The 19,613-nt window shown below is 48.0% G+C and overlaps 1 protein-coding gene across 4 annotated transcripts in view; it reads left to right on the forward strand.

The window, feature by feature from the left end:
- The window catches only part of ddah1 (dimethylarginine dimethylaminohydrolase 1), a 121,580-nt gene extending 111,311 nt beyond the window's left edge, over positions 1 to 10,269 (forward strand). For all 4 annotated transcript variants that reach the window (XM_059983711.1, XM_059983713.1, XM_059983709.1 and 1 more), the window contains exons 5-6: positions 6,476 to 6,619; positions 8,868 to 10,269. In XM_059983711.1, the coding sequence (XP_059839694.1) occupies positions 6,476 to 6,619; positions 8,868 to 8,978 (255 nt within the window). In that variant the 3' untranslated portion in view covers positions 8,979 to 10,269. The remainder of the gene's footprint in view (positions 1 to 6,475; positions 6,620 to 8,867) is intronic.
- Positions 10,270 to 19,613: the final 9,344 nt, after the last annotated feature.

The following is a 19,613-nucleotide window of genomic DNA, read 5'->3' on the forward strand; positions in this document are numbered from 1 at the left end:
TGTAGCTCTATAAAACCCTGTTTAGACCACAGTGTGTTCAGTTCTGGTCACCTCATTATAGTGGAAGCTTTAGAATAAGGGTTCCCAACCTGGGGGCCATAGATGCCTTGGCTAATGGTTGGGATCCATGGCATATAAAAGGTTAGGAACCCCTGCTTTAGAGAGGGTGCAGAGGAGATTTACCAGGATGGTGCCTAGAGAGCATGTCTTATGAGGATAGGCTGAGCTAGCTAGAGCTTTTCTCTCTGGAGTGAAGGAGGATGAGAGGTGATTTAGTAAATCACAAACATGAGAAAATCTGCAGTTGCTGGAAATCCAAAGCAGACCAGGCAAAATGCTGGAGAAACAAAACAGGTCAGGCAGTATCTCTGGAGAAGAGTCCTGATGAAGGGTGTCAGCCCATAATGTTGACTGCTTACTCTTGCCCATAGACGCTGCCTGACCTGCTGAGTTCCTCCAGCATTTTGTGTGTGTTGCGTGGGAGGTGAAATGATAGAGGTGTACAAGATGATATTCTGTACCTCTGTCATCATGTATACCTCTCTTGGCTGGTGCGGTGGAAATATGTCTCTCCACAGAAGGTGTAAGGCACTCCTTCCCTCCGCTAGCCTGCAGGTCACCCTTAGGCATCTGCTTAGCCCCCCAATCAGGATCATGTGAAGCCACGGGAGTGGGAGGTGGATGGCCGTATGAGCAGCTGATGTATATCACAAGTCCTGGCTATGTGACCACTGTCACCCTAGACAGTCTCTGAAGAGTATTGATAATGGCTAGGATCACCCATCTTGTAAAATCACTGCCCAGAAGAAGTCAATGGCAAGCTACTTCTGTAGAAAAATTTACCAAGAAAGATCACGGGCACGATTGCCACATCATACGACATTTCAATGATGATGGAAAAACTATGATATCAGGCAGAGATAGAGTGGACAGTCGAGGTAATTTTCCCAGCCAGGATGTAGCTAATTTGTGGGTTGTAGCGGTGTGCTACACGCAGCGCTAAAATTACGACACGGAGTCGGTAACTGCAGTCGAAGGAAAAACTTTATTCGAAATCCTCAGCCTCACTTTTAAGCCTCCCTCAACCTGCCCCCCATGGCGCAGAGGCTCCAAAGCTCTGTGCTCGCAAACCCCCGTAGGCTATCTAATTGTGAGCCGGTTCGGATGTGCCAGGAAATGGGTCGCCACATAACCCCCCCCAGAACCGGCGATACACCCCCCAATGTCCACAGTCTGGGCCAGAACCTGCTTGGGAGGTCGGCCTCTGCGCCGAGGTGCCGGAAACTCGGCCGGTTGCGCCAGGTCCACATGGGCCGGTTTGAGGCGGTCCACCGTGAAAACCTCCTCTTTCCCCCCAACGTCCAGCACGAACGTGGACCCGTTGTTCCGGAGCACCATAAACGGCCCCTCTTATGGCCGCTGCAGCGGTGGCCGATGCCCGCCCCTTCGTACAAACACAAACTTGCAATTCTGTAGGTCTTTGGGTACGCAGGTCAGGTGCCGCCCATGCTGTGAAGTGGGTATGGGGGCCAGGTTACCGAGCTTCTCGCGTAGTCTGCCCAGGACTGCTGCGGGATCTTCCTCTTGCCCCCGTGGGGCTGGTAGGAACTCCCTGGGGACGACCAGGGGCGCGCCGTATACCAACTCGGCCGACGAGGCGTGCAGGTCGTCCTTGGGCGCTGTGCGGATGCCGAGTAGGACCCAGGGAAGCTCGTCTGCCCAGTTGGCTCCTCGCAGGCGGGCCATGAGGGCCGACTTCAGGTGACGGTGGAAACGCTCCACTAGCCCGTTCGACTGTGGGTGGTAGGCAGTGGTGTGGTGCAGCTGAGTCCCCAAAAGGCTGGCCATAGCTGACCACAGGCTGGAGGTGAACTGGGCGCCTCTGTCGGAGGTAATGTGGGCCGGTACACCAAAGCGAGATACCCAGGTGGCGATCAGGGCTCGGGCGCAAGATTCGGAGGTGGTGTCGGTGAGCGGGACCGCCTCTGGCCATCTTGTGAACCGGTCCACGATAGTCAGGAGGTGCCGCGCTCCTCGCGACACTGGCAGGGGGCCCACGATATCCACATGAACGTGGTCGAAACGCCGGTGGGCGGGATGGAACTGCTGCGGTGGGGCTTTGGTGTGCCGCTGCACCTTGGCCGTCTGGCAGTGCATGCACGTTTTGGCCCATTCACTGACCTGTTTGCGGAGTCCATGCCAAACGAACCTGCTGGAAACCATCCGGACAGTTGTCCGGATGGAGGGATGCGCCAAGTTATGAATGGAGTCGAAAACACAGCGCCGCCATGCTGTCGGGACGACGGGACGGGGCTGGCCGGTGGCGACGTCACAGAGTAGGGTCCTCTCACCCGGGCCCACGGGAGGTCCTGGAGCTGCAAACCAGAGACTGCGGTTCTGTAACTCGGAATCTCCTCGTCCGCCTGCTGTGCCTCTGCCAGTGCCTCAAAGTCTACCCCTTGGGAAAGGGCATGAACGGTAGGGCGAGAGAGCGCATCCGCCACGACATTGTCCTTACCCGAGACGTGCCGGACATCCGTCGTGTATTCAGAGATGTAGGACAGGTGGCGTTGCTGGCGGGACGACCAGGGGTCGGACGCTTTCGTAAACGCAAAGGTAAGCGGTTTGTGGTCCGTGAACGCGGTGAAGGGCCGACCTTCTAGGAAGTACCTGAAATGCCGGATTGCCAGGTAGAGCGCCAACAGTTCCCGGTCAAAAGCACTGTACTTAAGCTCAGGTGGCCGCAGGTGTTTGCTGAAAAACGCCAGGGGTTGCCAGCGACCTGCGATGAGCTGCTCCAGCACCCCACCGACTGCCGTGTTAGATGCGTCCACTGTGAGGGCGGTAGGGGCGTCCATTCTGGGATGTACTAGCATTGCGGTGTTCGCCAAAGCTTCCTTCGTTTGAACGAAAGTGGCGGCGGACTCCTCGTCCCAGGTAATGTCCTTGCTCGGACCCGACATCAGGGCGAACAGGGGGCGCATGATCCGGGCAGCTGAAGGGAGGAAGCGGCGGTAGAAATTGACCATACCTACGAATTCCTGAAGGCCTTTGATCATGGTGGGTTGGGGAAAGTGGCGGACCGCATCTACCTTAGCGGGCAGAGGGGTTGCCCCGTCTTTAGTAATCCTGTGGCCCAGGAAGTCAATGGTATCGAGTCCGAACTGGCATTTGGCAGGGTTGATTGTAAGACCGTACTCACTCAGTTGGGCGCAGAGTTGACGGAGGTGGGACAGATGCTCCTGACTGCTGCTGGCTATGAGGATGTCATCCAAATAGATGAACGCGAAGTCCAGGTCCCGTCCCACCGCGTCCATTAACCGCTGGAACGTCTGTGCGGCATTCTTCAGGCCGAACGGCATGTGGAGGAACTCGAAAAGGCCAAACGGGGTGATGAGAGCCGTTTTGGGGACGTCGTCAGGATGCATCGGGATTTGATGGTACCCTCGGACGAGGTCTACCTTGGAGAAGATCCGTGCACCGTGCAGGTTTGCTGCAAAGTCCTGAATGTGCGGCACAGGGTAGCGGTCCGGTGTGGTAGCCTCGTTCAGCCTGTGGTAGTCGCCGCACGGTCTCCAGCCTCCCGTCGCTTTGGGCACCATGTGCAAGGGGGGAGGCCCATGGGGTGTCGGACCGCCGGATGATCCCCAATTCCTCCATCCTCTGGAACTCCTCCTTCGCCAGTCGAGCTTGTCCGGGGGAAGCCGCCGAGCGCGGGCGTGGAGGGGTGTTCCCTGTGTCGGGATGTGGTGCTGTACGCCGTGTCGGGGCATGGCTGCCGTGAACTGCGGTGCCAGAACCGATGGGAAATCCGCCAGGACCCTGGTGAAGTCATTGTCGGACAGCGTGATGGAGCCGAGGTGAGGGGCTGGCAACTGGGCTGCACCCAGGGAGAACGTCTGAAAGGTCTCGGCGTGTACCAGTCTCTTCCTGGGCAGGTCGACCAGTAGGCTGTGAGCCCGCAAAAAATCCGCACCCAGAAGCGGTTGGGCTACGGCGGCCAGTGTGAAGTCCCACGTGAACTGGCTGGAGCCGAACTGTAGCTGCACCTGACGGGTGCCATAGGTCCTTACTGTGCTGCCTTTCACGGCCCTCAGGGGGGTACCCGGTGCCCTGCTGCGGGTGTCGTAACTCGTCGGAGGTAAAACACTGATCTCAGCCCCAGTATCGACCAAAAACCAGCGTCCCGACCTTCTATCCCACACATACAGGAGGCTATCCCGATGGCCAGCCGCCGTAGCCATCAGCGGCGGCTGGCCCTGGCGTTTCCCAGGAACTTGCAGGGCGGGCGACAACGGCAGGCTTCTGCGCCCCACCGCTGGTGGTAGAAGCACCAGTGTTCATTGGGCCGGGGGTTGGCGGGCTCTGCGGCCGGGCCTGGACTGGTTTGCTGCTGGGAGCGTGGCTGGGAGATCTGTGCGATGGACGCCCTGCTCACCTTTTTGGCGTTCCACAGCAAGTCCGCCCGGGCTGCCACCTTCCGGGGGTCACTGAAATCCGCGTCGGACAGCAGCAGGCGTATGTCCTCGGGCAGCTGCTCCAGGAATGCCTGCTCAAACATGAGGCAGGGTGTGTGTCCGTCGGCCAGAGACAACATCTTATTCATTAAAGCCGAAGGAGATCTGTCGCCCAAGCCATCCAGGTGCAGTAAACGGGCAGCCCGCTCGCGCCGTGAGAGTCCAAAAGTCCTGAGGAGCAGGGCTTTGAATTCCGTGTACTTGCCGTCTGCTGGGGGCGACTGTACGAACTCCGCGACCTGGGCCGCTGTGTCCTGGTTGAGGGAGCTCACCACGTAGTAGTAGCGGGTGTCTTCTGAGGTGATCTGGCGAACGTGGAATTGGGCTTCAGCTTGCTGGAACCATAGGTTCGGTCGCTGTGTCCAGAAACCCGGCAGTTTCAATGAAACCGCATGAACAGAGGCGGCGTCGGTCATTTCTGGTCCAAAAATCGTTTGGACCGTCGGGGTCACCAATTGTAGCGGTGTGCTACACGCAGCGCTAAAATTACGACACGGAGTCGGTAACTGCAGTCGAAGGAAAAACTTTATTCGAAATCCTCAGCCTCACTTTTAAGCCTCCCTCAACCTGCCCCCCGTGGTGCAGAGGCTCCAAAACCCTGTGCTCGCAAACCCCCATAGGCTATCTAATTGTGAGCCGGTTCGGATGTGCCAGGAAATGGGTCGCCACAGGGTCATAATTTTAAGGAGATTGGAGAAAATTATAGGGAGAATGTCAGAGGTAGATATTTTAGAGAGAGAGTTATGGGTGTGTGGAATGCACTGCCAGGGCTGGTGGAGATACTTTAGGGACATGTAAAACACTCTTACATTGGCACATGGATGATAGAAAAACTGCAGAGCTATGTAAGAGGGGAAGGTTAGATTAATCTTGGTGTAGGTTAAAAGGTCAGCACAACATCATAGAACATAAAGCAATACAGCACAGTACAGGGGCTTCGACCCGCAAAGAAAAAAGGAAACTTAACATAGGCTTTGCCCCTTCTCGCAGAAGTCTCAAACCCTCCACTCTGACCCTGTCCACTCCAACAATGGCCATTCTGCTTAAACCTTGCTTCATTTTATGGGTCTTTTTCCAGTGCCCTATAAATTGTAAAATCTCAAACCCAACAAAAACCTCAGAAACGTGCCCCCACTTTATAAATCTCACACTCGCTCCCTCAAAAAGCAACTGCTTGTGATATCTTAAGCCCGAGTGGGCCAAAGGGCCTGTAGTGTCTTCTACTGTTCCGTGTTTGTTTACTTATTTATTTTTATTTACTTATTTAGGGTTAGAGATGCTGTGCAGAATCAGCCTTTCCAGTTGCATCACCCAGCAACCCCGACAACCCTGATTTAACCCTAACCTCATCACGGGACAACTTACAATGACCTAGTAACCAGTCTGATTGAACTATGGGAGGAAACCAGAACACCAGGAGGAAACCCACGCACTCTATGGGGTGAACATATAGAAACCCTTGCAGATGATGTCAGAATTCTGATGCCAGAGCTGCTTATAGTGTCGCGCCAACCGCTACTCCAGCATGGCAAATAAATGTATTTATTTAAAGATGCAATCTGAAACAGGCCCTTCCTGCCCAACAAGCCACACCACCTGCAACCCAGAGGTTTAACCCTAGCTTCATCACAGGACCATTTACAATCTATGTTCATAGCATTATTACCCAGTTTTCTGCATCAGCAAATGGAGCCTATTGCATCTTTGGTAGCTGTATTGATTGGTCATCTATGATCTGCCTGAATTATTTAAATGGTTGAGTGACTGTGCCTTGGTCTGAGAACAAGTTGTAGAGTCTTGAAAGTGAGTCCATAGGTTGTGGAGTCGGTTCAGAGTGAAGGTGAATGAAGTTATCCACACTGGTCCAGGAGCCTGATGGTGCCTTGATCAGACCCCGACAGGGAGCAGTTTGCATCTGTGAGATGAAGCAGATTGATAGAACTTGCTTTTCTCCACAGAACATGCAAGAGATGAGTGAACATCGCTACGACAAGCTCACTCTGCCTGACGATGAAGCTGCAAACTGTGTCTATCTCAACACCCCGCAGCACGGCCACGTCCTTCTGCACCGCAGTGCCGAGGAACACCCCGAGAGTGCAAAGGTAAGATTATAAGCAGAATTAGGCCATTCGGTCCATCGAATCTGCTCCGCAATGCAATCACGGCTGATTCATTATACCTCTCAACCCCATTCTCCAGTCTTCTCCCCATAACATTTGATGTCCTAACTAATCAAGAACCTATCAACCTCCACTTTATATCTACCCAATGACTTGGCCTCCACAACTGTCCTTGGCAATGAATTCCACAGATTCAGTACCCTCCGGCTAAAGAAATTCCTCCTCATCTCCATTCAAGTGGACGTCCCCTTAGTATAGGAAACATCCTCTCCACAGCCACTCTGTCTCAGCCTTTCAATATTTGATAGGTTTCAAGGAGATTCCCCTCATTCTTCTAAACTCTGGCGAGTACATAGTTTATCCTTTCCTTCTCATGAACATTCTCTAGACCCTCTCCAATGCCAACACACCTTTTCTTAGATAAGGAGCCCAAAACTGCTCCTAACAGTCCGCGTGCAGCTGACCAAATGCCAAAGGCTAACAAAGCTTCCTGACTGTACGAGCAAACGTAACATTTCCTCCAGACCACGGTGCACTCACAAAACATTTATCATGAAACAAAATATTACCACAAGTAAGTTTATAGAATATAACTCAAATTGCATGCGTTGTACATCACAGGTAAACAGTAAACCACTGCCCTAGTGACGAGACCTCAGTGGTGACAGGGCATTCATCAGTCTCACGGCCTGAGGGAAGAAGCTGTTACCCAGTCTGACAGTCCTAGTCCTGATGCTCCAGTATCTCCTTCCTGACGGGAGTGAGTCAGAGAGATTGTGGGATGGGTGGTAGATCCCCGACAATCTCTTTAGGCCCTTTGTATACAATGCTCCCTGTAAGTGTTCCAAAAAGGGGGGGGGGGGAGGGAGACCCCAGTGCTCCTCTCAGTGGTTTTCACTATCTTCTGTAGGTTCTTGTGGTCTTATGCAATGGAATTTAGTGCTGAGACACCAGCATCAAGGGACAATGCAACAGAGTAGGAAACAAGACTGAAGTTTATAGAGCACAGAGGCCGCATGTAGAGGTTCAAGAAGATGGTTCACCACCTCCTTAAATACACTAGTTTTAAAGATTAGCTTTATTTGTCACAGGTCCATCAGAACATGCAGTGAAATGCATCGCTTGCGTCAATGACCAACAGTCAATGTGCTGGGGCAGTCTGCAAGTGCTGCTGGTGCACACAGAATGCCCCCCACTCACTAACCCTAACCCGAGAGTCTTTCTGGAGGAAACTCCAAACACCTTACAGACGGTGGCGGGGACTGAAATTTGATTGGTGACCATATGCTCCTTTCAAGGGCGTTAAAGCCTAGAAATTCAACATCTTATAAAGTTAAACAGTAATCACAGAGAAATTATCAAAGTCCAAAAGTTCAAAGTGAATTTATTATCAAAGTACATGTATGTCATCGTACACAACCTGTGATTTGTTTTATAAAGTTAATCAGTAACCACAGAGAAATTATCAAAGTTCAAAAGAACAAAGCGAATTTATTATTAAAGTACGTGTATGTCATTGTATACAACCCTGAGATTCATTTTCTTCTGGGCAAACTCGATAAATCTATAGAATAATAACCATAACAGAATGAATGAACAATCGCCCAGCTAGGGTGTTCAAGAGTGCAGAAGACAACAAACTGTGCAAATACAAAAAGAAGAAAAAATAATATAAATAGATATTAAGAATTAATAAGCAGAAAAAGTTTACAAGGATCTTGCTGGAACTTGAGGATCTGAGTTAGAGGGAAAGATGAATTAGGACTTTATCACCTGGAATGTAGATGATTGAGGGGAGATTTAATAGACATATTCAAAATAATGAGGGGTATAGACAGGGTAAATGCAAGCCGGCTTTTTCCACTAATATTGGGTGAGACTGGAACTAGAAGTCATAGGTTAAGAGTGAAAGGTGAAATATTTAAAGGGAACATGAAGGGAAACTTTTTCACTGAGAGGGTGGTGAGAGTGTGGAATGAGCTGCCAGTGGAAGTGGTGGATGTGGGTTTGATTTCAACATTTAAGGGATGTTTGGATAGGTACAGGGATGGGAGGGGAGTGGAGGGGAGGTAGATGTGTTTTCAATCGGAGTGTTTAAGGGAAGTTTGGATAGGCACAGGGGGTTCCATCAGCAAGGTGGGTGTTGCTCCAGCGTACAGCTTCTGCTATTTCCTGTGTCCCCACCGCACATAAAAACAGTTCTTTAAATCATATCCTCTCTCTCCTGCAGGTGTTCGAGAAACTGAAGGATTATCTGCTGATTCCAGTCAGCAACTCTGAACTGGCCAAAGTTGATGGGGGGCTCACCTGCTGTTCCATTCTCCTCAGTAAAGGGGCTTGATAAGCACAATGAAGCAATTTTACAAGAAAAAAGGGGGCATTACTTTTAGTTTGGCAATAATGTGATGATAGATTAACAGAGCCCATCTGGATCACACTGCCCTTTCCTCTCGTCTCCCGCTTTCTACTGCAATCAAGTGGCTCTTTACCGCCACCTTGTGATTGAAACCACTTAGAACCTTTCTCTGAATGAACAATGGTTAAAGTATATACTATACAATATATATAACAAGGTGAATTAAATTATATACAAAATAATTAATATAGATTTAGTTTAAATACTGCAGTTGATTATTTTGTGTTTTGATTTCATACAGTAAGTTCTAGAACAGAAAACATGTAAAATTATGAGGGTATAGATAGTTAAGGCAAGCAAGCATTTTCCTCTGAGCTTGAGTAAGACTAGAACTAGAGGTCATGGGTTAAGGGTGAAAGGTGAAAAGTTGAAGAGGAACATGAGGGGGAGCTTCTTCACCCAGAGGGTAGTGAGAGTGTGGAATGAGCTGCCAGTAGAAGTGACGGATTAATTTCAAAATTTAAGGGTACGTTGATGGGAGGGGTATGGAAGGCTATGGTCCATGAGTGGGTCGATGGGACTAGGCAGAATAACAGTTCGGCGTGGTCTAGCTGGGTTGAAGGGCTTGTTTCTGTGCTGTACTCCTCTATGACTCTATAGAACATAGAGTTACAGCACAGTACAGGCCCTTTGGCCCATAATGTTATGCCAGCCTTTTAACCTGCTCTAACATCAGTCTAACCCGTCCCTCCGACATAGCCCTCCATTTTTCTGTCATCCATGTGCCTATCTAAGAGTCTGTTAAGAGTCCATAATCCATCTGCCTCTACCACCACCCCTGGCAGGGTGTTCCACACACCCACCATTCTCTGTGTGGAAAAAACCTACCTCTGACATCCACCTTAAAATGATGCCCGTTGTATTAGCCACGGACAACTGTGGGCATCTCCCTTGGCTTTGTACCACTTCCACATTAATAAGGCACATGACAAGATTTCGCCACACTTGACCATTCCATTAGAGGCACACACTGTGAAATTATGGAGCTGAGTTGTGAAGTGTTCCCAGTTCCTTCTGCTATCAAGTTTGTCTGCACTCCAGTGTACTTGTATTATGTTAGTGTAGCCCTTTGCACGGTGTCTGTGCCAACGATGTCATTGCTTTCAGCTTGGTTACAGGATGCCTCCTTGTTCCCTTTTTTGCCAAAAGATTTCTTGACGCAGTTTTCACTGATCACCCCTGCTTCATGCTGAATAAATAAAAATCAATATCAGAACTGCATTAAATTGTGTTTTTCTTTGTACTAACCATGACTTATACTATGTATGACACCCAAAAACTCTGAGGAATTTCTAGGGGTATACCGCGGAGAACATTCTACCTGGTTTCCTCACCACCTGGTGTGGGGGTGGGGGGGAGGCTACTGCGCAGGACTGGAAAAAGATGCAAAGAGTCGTAACCTCAGCCAGCTCTCCAAAATCTTTATAAGGCAATGAGGCGGCATATGTCAGTAAGGACCCGCATTACCCAGGATCAGGAAGGACGTGAAGACCCACACTCAATGTTTCAGGAACAGCTTCTTCCCCTCTGCCACTGGATTTCTGAGTGAACATTGAGCACATGAACACCACCTCACCACTTTTTTGCTCTCTTTTTGCACTACTTAGTCAATTTAACTTGTCTATTTGGGACAGCACGGTGGCTAGCACAGTACACTTGATCCGGGTTCAATTCCTGCCTCTGCCTGTAAGGGGTTTGCAGGTTCTCCCTATGCCTGCGTGGGTTTCTTCCAGGTGCTCTGGTTCCCTCCCACAGTCCAAAGTTATATCAGTTGGTAGGATAACTGGTCATTGTAAATTATCCTGTGATTAGGCTCAGATTAAATCGGTGGATTGATGGAAGGCGTGGCTCAAAGGGCCCATTCCGTGCTGTATGTCAGTAAATAAATACTCCTTGTTGTAATTTATAGTTTTGTTTGCTATTTTTCTATCTGCCCGCCACCCATACACTCTTACCCTGGTTCCATTCCCCCCTTCCTCCTGTTATTCCATGGTCCATTCTCCCAGAACAAATTTCGGAATCTGAATCGGGTTTAATATCACGGGCATACAGTATGTTGTGAAATGTGTTGTTTTGTGGCAGCAGGACAGAGCCATACATTATAGAAATTACAAATTACAGTAAGACATAGAGTGGCATGGAAAAGTTTGGGCACACCCTGGTCAAAATTTCTGATACTGTGAATAGCTAAGCGAGTAAAAGATGACCTGATTTAAAAAGGCATAAAGTTAAGATTACACATTTCTTTAATATTTTAAGCAAGATTACTTTTTTATTTCCATCTTTTACAGTTTCAAAATAACAAAAAAGGAAAAAGGCCCGAAGCAAAAGTTTGGGCACCCTGCATGGTCAGTACTTAGTAACACCCACTTTGACAAGTATCACAGCTTGTAAACACTTTCTGTAGCCAGCTAAGAGTCTTTCAATTGTTGTTTGGGGGATTTTCACCCATTCTTCCTTACAAAAGGCTTCTAGTTCTGTCAGATTCTTGGGCTGTCTTGCATGCACTGCTCTTTTGAGCTCTATCCACAGATTTTTGAAGATGTTTGGTGGGGGGGGGGGACTGTGACGGCCATGGCAAAACCTTCAGCTTGCGCCTCTTGAGGTAGTCCATTGTGGATTTTGAGGTGTGTTAAGAATCATTATCCTTTTGTCGAAGCCATCCTCTTTTCATCTTCAGCTCTTTTTTTACAGACGGTATAATGTTTGCTTCCAGAATTTGCTGGTATTTAGTTGAATTCATTCTTCCCTCTAGCAGTGAAATGTTCCCTGTGCAGTGGCTGCAACACAAGCCCAAAGCATGATCGATCCACCGCTGTGCTGAACAGTTGGAGAGGTGCTCTTCTCATGAAATTCTGCACCTTTTTTTCTCCAAAACAATCCTTTGCTCATTGTGGCCAAAAAGTTCTATTTTAACTTCATCAGTCCACAGCACTTGTTTCCAAAATGCATCAGGCCTGTTTAGATATTTCTTTGCAAATTTCTGATGCTGAATTTTGGCCACAATGAGCAAAAATTAAATAAGTAGTGCAAAAAGGAACAAAGGGACCTAGTAGTACAAGTGTTTGTTGAATGGGTCCAGGATCAACCATGATGGAATGTTGGAGCAGACGATGGGCTGAATGGCCTAATTCTGCTCCTCTGTCTTATGGTCTTGTATGCCTTGTCATGCCCTTGGCTCTCCACAGAGTGTTGTGGAACCACATTCCTGGCTGTTTGATCGCAATGTAGATATCACCGGCCCAGTCTGCTGGAGATGAGTTTGCAACTTAGACCAGGCATGTCCCTATCTCATGAGGGTATGAGACACGCCAGCTACCCTCACCTGGTTTAGCCCAGCTGTCGAAGCAGTGTACCAGAGTGTGGCCACTGTCACAAGCAAACATGGAGCCACAGACGAGAGCTGAGTGCCCGGTGGGAACCAAAAGTGACTGAGCTGTCCCAGAATGGACCAGAGGTGCTAACCCTCCATGTACACCTCATTCACCCCTCATCTAAGCCCCTTTATCAGGTCCCCTCAGTCTCCTACGCTGCAGGGAAAGCAAGCCCAGTCTCTCCAATCTCTTCCTGTAACTAAGGTCCTCCAACTTCCTGGTGAGACTCCTCCGCACTCTCTCCTGCACAATCACACCTTTCCCAGAATGAGACAACCAGAACTAGTTCAAGATTCATGATTGTTTAATGTACACGAGTGTAAATGAGAAGGAAATAATTGTTATTCCTGATCCAATGCAGCATCAAAAAACACAAAAAGATAAAGAACACAATTAAATACATAAGATAGTTTATATACAGAGTTTGATTGTATGTCCACAAAGTGATGCTAGGCGCAGGAGTGTCTGTATACAAGGTGACTCTGACTGGAAATGATAAAAGTAGTTGTGGTCGGGGTTAGGGGTGGAGATGTTGATCAGCCTCATTGTCTGGTGGTCCTGATGTGAATGCTACATAGGACACTACATAAGTCTCCTGATGGGAGAGGGACGAAGTCCATGAGCAGGGTGGGTGGACAGGATCCTTCACAATGTTACTGGCCCTTTTCCAGCACCTTTCTGTGTATACGTACTTAGATGGTGGGTAGGCTGGTGCCCGTGATGTGTTGGGTAGTGTTGATTACCCACTGTCTGTCACTGTCATCATCATTGAATAAATCAAGTAACTAGATTTCTGTTCCTTGTTCTGAACTTCCTCAAATAATGACCCTCTTTTTTCACTATTGGCACATACAACATTTAATTCTGTGGCACTTTTAATAACGTCCCAAGTTCAGAGCTGGCCTATGGAAAGGGAAATAGAACAATAGAAAATGTTCTTCAATGTTCAAAGTTCAAAGTAAATTCATTATCAAAGTACAAATCTGTCAGTAGAATCAATGAAAGACCGCACCCAACTGGACGGACAACAACCAGTGTGCAAAAGACAACAAGCTGCAAATACAAAATAAAATAACAATGATACAATAAATTTGCAGCAGCTGATTATCATTAGAACATGAGATGATGATCTTGAAGCTGCCAACAGGCGGGAGTCCAACATCACTAGATTCAAGAACAGTTACTTGACCCTTGTCTGAGGATCGTCACCTTGTCGTGGTGGAGAGGCTTGCGAGTTCTTAAGATCCCAGGAGCAATACAGGTGGTGGGGTCACCCATGGTGGTAAGGTCAAAGGGGAGATTCCAGATGAAGAGCGATCCAACCCAGGCCTCAGTGGTGGAACTGGGGGAAGATGATGACACATCAGAACAGCAGGGGAGGGTCCTCGGTCATCTTGCATTCCATTCTGCTGGACCCTGAGCCCGGTCTGTCAAAGACCATGTGGTGGCTGCCCATGCATCAGTCCCCCCACAAAGGCATTCTCCGTTAGCCCCTTAGGAGAATGTCATTCTTGACTCCAGTGATTACACCATTACTTCCCTTCAACCTACCTGCACAACAAGGTGGTTAAGAGGATGTATGGTGTGTTGGTCTTCATTAGTCAAGGGAAAATGTTGCAACTCTACAAAAGCCTAGTTTGACCACACCAAGTATTGTGTTCAGTTCTGATTGCCAAAGATCCCCACCATGTGGACCATGCTATCTTAAACAATAACAGAATGGCAAATAAAATATTACAGTTACAGAGAAAGTGCAGTGCAGGCTGACCATAAAGTCTGATCATAATGATGAGCCCAACAGTCCACTTTATCATCCTCGGAACCATTCAATAGTCTGATAACAGTGGGTAGAAGCTGGCCTTGAGGCTGGTGGTACATGGTTTTGGGCTTTTGTATCTTCTGGGGAAGAAGAGAGAATGTCTGGTGTGGGTGGAGTCACTGATTATGCTGGCCGCTTTACTGAGGTAGCAAGAAGTGTAGACAGAGCCCACGGAGGGGAGGCTGGTTCCTGTGACGTGCTGAGCTGTGTCCACGACTCTCTGCGGTTTCCCATGGTCACGTGCAGAGTAGTTGCCAAACCAAGCTGTGACAATTCCTATTGGACATTGATATAAACTGGTGAGGGTCTGAGGGGATATGCCAAATGAAGAAGTAGAGATGCTTCCTTGACTGTGTTGTTGGACCAGGACAGGCTTTTGGTGATGTTCACTCCTAAGAAATTGAAGTTCTCAACCTTCTTGACCTCAGCACCTATAACTGGACGACATGTTTGAGAAAGGAATGGAAGGCAGACACAATGGGTGAGATATAGACAGGAGTGGTTTGGGAATACAAGTATGGGATATCGGGGCTCCACGATAGTGTAGCGGTTAGCGCAACACTATTACAGCTTGGGGTGTTCCAGAGTTCAGAGTCCAACTCTGACACCTCTGTAAGCTTTTACGTTCCTTCCCATGTGTGCGTGAGTTTCCGCCGGGTACTCTGGTTTCCTTGCACAGTCCAAAGACTTACCAGTTATAGGTTAGCTGGTTGTTGTAAATTACCCTGTGATTATACCAGGATTAAACAGGCGGGTTGCTGGGCGGTGCAGTTCCGCACTGTATCTTTAAATAAATAAATAAATAAATAAATAAATAGATGGATAGATATTTGGGCTGAAGGACAGACAGGACCACTCAAACTTGCAGAGAGGCTACTGCTTTTCCAAAATGTGATGCAGATCTTCAACTGGAAATCTTGATGGTTCTGTCACAATGCGAGGGTTCCAGATAGGGTAAGTGCACATTGACATCTTCGTCTTTTTCCACAGGGGAAAGTTCTAGTTCAAGTTTAGTTATCATTCAACCACACATGGATACCCATGAATACAATCAAACAAAACAGTTTTCTTCCGGGGTCAAAGTGTGAATGACAGTGCCAACAGTCACACACAGTGCGAGGCACATTTCACACGTATAATTACGACAGCGGTAAACATACAGTCACATAAAAGAATAATAATCTAGCCCAAATGCCTGAGTGTCATGTCCTGTCGATTGATGGTGCATGGACGTTGTCAGCAAGGACAAGACCATGGCAGTCCAGTCATCATGGGCCAGAGCAGCCACAGACAAACACAATCTGGCTGCTCTTCCACTGAGCGAACACTGGAGGGCAGCACTGATGGGAGGGATCCATGCCCCATTCCAGCAAGGGCGACCACCAGGCAACACCGCCTCTGGCGCCTCCTCTCCTCAGACCTAAAGGGAACCAGAAACAAGCAGGCACAGGTTTAGGTCAAAGGGGGAAAAGTTTAAAAGGGACTTGCATCACAGTCATAGAGCATCACAGTACAGAAATAGTACCTTCAGCCCATCTAGTCCATGCTAACTGTTATTCTGCCTAATCCCTGGCCTGTTGAGTTCCTCCAGCAGTGCGTGTGTGTTGCTCGGATTTCTAGCATCCACAGATTTTCTCTGGTTTGTTGTTAAAGACAGAATCAGGATCTGGTTTAATATCACTGACATATGTTTTAAAATTTGTTGTTTTGTAGCAGTCATACATAATAAAAAATCTATAAAATACTCTGTATACAGATGTATATATTCAAATTAAGTAATGGTAATAGGCATCCGTTAGTCTCGTGAGACTATGGATTTGCACCTTGGAAAGTTTCCAGGGCGCATGCCTGGGCAGGGTTGTATGGGAGACCGGCAGTCCCAAGCTGCAGGCCTTCCCCTCTCCATGCCACCGATGTTGTCCAAGGGAAGGGCACTAGGACCCAAGCAGCTTGGCACCGGTGTCATCGCAGAGCAATGTGTGGTTAAGTGCCTTGCTCAAGGACACAACACACTGCCTCAGCTGAGGCTTGAACCAGTGACCTTCAGGTTACTAGACCGATGCCACGCGCCAACACTTAAGAGTACAAAAAGAGAGCAAAAGGGTAGTGAGCAGTGTTTATGGCTTCACTGTCCATTCAGAAATCTGCTAGTGGTGGGGAAGAAGCTGTTCCTGAATGCTGATTATGTGTCTTCAGACTCCTGTACCTGCACCTTGATGGTAGCAATGAGAAAAGGGCATGTCCTGAATGACGAGGTCCTTAATGATGGATCCTACCTTTTTGAGGCACCTCCTTTTGAAGGTGTCCTTGATGCTGGGGAGATTAGTGCCCATGATGGAGCTGGCTGGGTTTGCAACCCTCTGCGGTTTTTTCCAGTCCTGTGCTGTGGTCTCACCGTACCAGATAGTGATATACCCAGTTAGAATGCTCTCCATGGTACATCTGCAGAAATTTGTGAGAGTCTTTGGTGACAAAGTCTCCTCAAACTCGTAATAAACAATATTCAAAAGGTACTTGGACGGGTACATAGACAAGAAAACCTGCCGGTGCTGGAAATCCAAGCAACACACACACAATGCTGGAGGAACTCAGCAGACAGGCAGCAGCTGTGGAAAAGAGTAAGCAGTCAACATTTCAGGATCTTGTTTCTATAGATGCTGAGCTCCTCCAGCACTTTGTGAGTTTTGCTCAGACAGGTACGTGGATAGGAGTTTAGAGCAGGGATTTCCATCCTGGGGTCAATAGACCCCCTAGGACCCCTAGGTCTTACCCCTAGGTAAGACTTCATGGCATAAAAAGGTTGGGACACCCTGGTTTAAGGGGATATGGGCCAAATATGGCAAATGAGACTAGCTTCCTGACTGGTATGGACACTCCAATGCACAGGATGACGAGGCTGTGGAGGGATGTAAACTCAGCCTCATCCATCATGGGCACTTGCCTCCCCACCATCGAGGACATCTTCAACGGCAACACCTCAAGAAGGCGGCATCCATCGTTAAGGACCCTCCAGGACATGCTCTCTTCTCATTACAACCAGTAGGGAGGAGGTAGCAGACACACATTCAGGATTTCAGGAATAGCAGCTTCTCCCCTGCCATCAGATTTCTGAATGGTTCATGGAGACATTTTAGTTACTTAGAGTACAGCACGGTAAAGGCCCTTCGGCCCAATATGTTGTGCCGACCCTCTAGCCTTCTCAAAATCAATCTAACCCTTCCCTTCTGCATAGCCCCCCACTTCTCTATCGTCCATGTGTCCTCTTTTACACTATTTATTTATGAATTGAATTGAATTTATTTCTTACATCCTTCACATGAAATGAGGAGTAAAAATATTTTCATTACCTCTCCATCTAAACGTGCAATGCACAATCATAGTAATTTATGATAAATAGAGCAGTCAATGAAACATAGGAATTCATTCAAATCAGCGTGAGTTCATCAGTCTGATGGCCTGATGCTGCGGTACTGATGGTGGCAACCAGGATAGATTGTGATTGGAGTGACTCGGGTCTCTAATGATCCTTCGGGCCCTTTTTACACTCCTGTCTTTGTAAACGTCCTGAATAGTGGGAAGTTCACATCTACAGATGCATTGGGCTGTCCACTCCACTCTCTGCAGAGTCCTGCGATTGGGGAGGTACCGTTCCCAGACCAGGCAGTGATGCAGCCAGTCAGGATCAGAATCAGAATCAGGTTTATTATCACCGGCATGGTGACTTACCAACAGAAGTTCAATGCAAAACATAATCTAGCAGAGACAGAAAAAATAATAATAAATAAAATAAAACATAATAAATAAATAAGCAAATCAATTATGTATATTAAATAGATTTTTTTTAAATGTGCAAAAATAGAAAGACTGTATATTAAAAAAAGTGAGGTAGTGTCCAACGGTTCAATGTCCATTTAGGAATCGGATGCAGAGGGGAAGAAGCTGTTCCTGAATCGCTGAGTGTGTGCCTTCAGGCTTCTGTATCTCCTATCTGATGGTCTCAGTGAGTAAAGGGCATGCCCTGGGTGCTGGAGGTCCTTAATAATGGACACTGCCTTTCTGAGACACCGCTCCCTAAAGATGTCCTGGGTACTTTGTAGGCTAGTGCCCAAGATGGAGCTGACTAGAATTACAACTTTCTGCAGCTTCTTTTGGTCCAGTGCAGTAGCCCCTCCATACCAGACAATTATGCAGCCTGTCAGAATGCTCTCCACGGTACAACTGAAGAAGTTTTTGAGTGTATTTATTGACATGCCAAATCTCTTCAAACTCCTAATAAAGTATAGCCACTTTCTTGCCTTCTTTATGACTACATTGATATGTTGGCACCAGGTTAGATCCTCAGAGATCTTGATGCCCTGGAAGTTTAAACTGCTCACTCTCTCCACTTCTGATCCCTCTATGAGGATTGGTGTGTGTTCCTTCATCTTACCCTTCCTGAAGCCCACAATCAGCTCTTTTATCTTACTAACACTGAGTGCCAGGTTGTTGCTATCGCACCACTCCACTAGCTGGCATATCTCACTCCTGTACGCCCTCTCATCACCACCTGAGATTCTACCAACAATGGTTGTATTGTCAGCAATTCTGTAGATGGTGTTTGAGCTATGCCTAGCCACTCAGTCATGTGTATACAGTATAGAGAGTAGATCAGTGGGCTAAGCACACACCCCTGAGGTGCACCAGTGTTCATCGTCAGCGAGGAGGATATTTTATCACCAATCTGCACAGATTGTGATCTTCCAGTTAGGAAGTCGAGGATCCAATTGCAGAGGGCGGTACAGAGGCCCATGTTCTGCAACTTCTCAATCAGGATTGTGGGAATGATGGTATTAAATGCTGAGCTATAGTCGATGAACAGCATCCTGACATAGGTGTTTGTGTTGTCTAGGTGGTCTAAAGCTGTGTGGAGAGCCATTGAGATTGCATCTGCCATTGACCTACTGTGGCAACAGGCAAATTGGAATGGGTCCAGGTCCTTGCTGAGGCAAGAGTTCAGTCTAGTCATAACCAACCACTCAAAGCATTTCATCACTGTCGATGTGAGTGGTATAGGGTGATAGTTGTTAAGGCAGCCCACATTATTCTTCTTTGGTACTGGTATAAATGTTGCTTTTTTGAAGCAAGTGGGAACTTCTGCCCATAGCAGTGAGAGGTTGAATATGTCCTTGAATACTCCTGCTAGTTGGTTGGAACAGATTTTCAGAGCCTTACCAGGTACTCCATCGGGACCTTCCGCCTAACATCGGCGTCTGAGACAGAGATCACAGGGTCATCGGGTGCAGCAGGGATCTTCACAGCTGTAGTTGTGTTCTCCCTTTCGAAGCGTGCATAGAAGGTGTTGTGTTCATCTGGCAGTGAAGCATCGTT

The sequence above is a fragment of the Hypanus sabinus genome, chromosome 11, assembly GCF_030144855.1.
Source record: "Hypanus sabinus isolate sHypSab1 chromosome 11, sHypSab1.hap1, whole genome shotgun sequence".
NCBI lineage: Eukaryota > Metazoa > Chordata > Chondrichthyes > Myliobatiformes > Dasyatidae > Hypanus > Hypanus sabinus.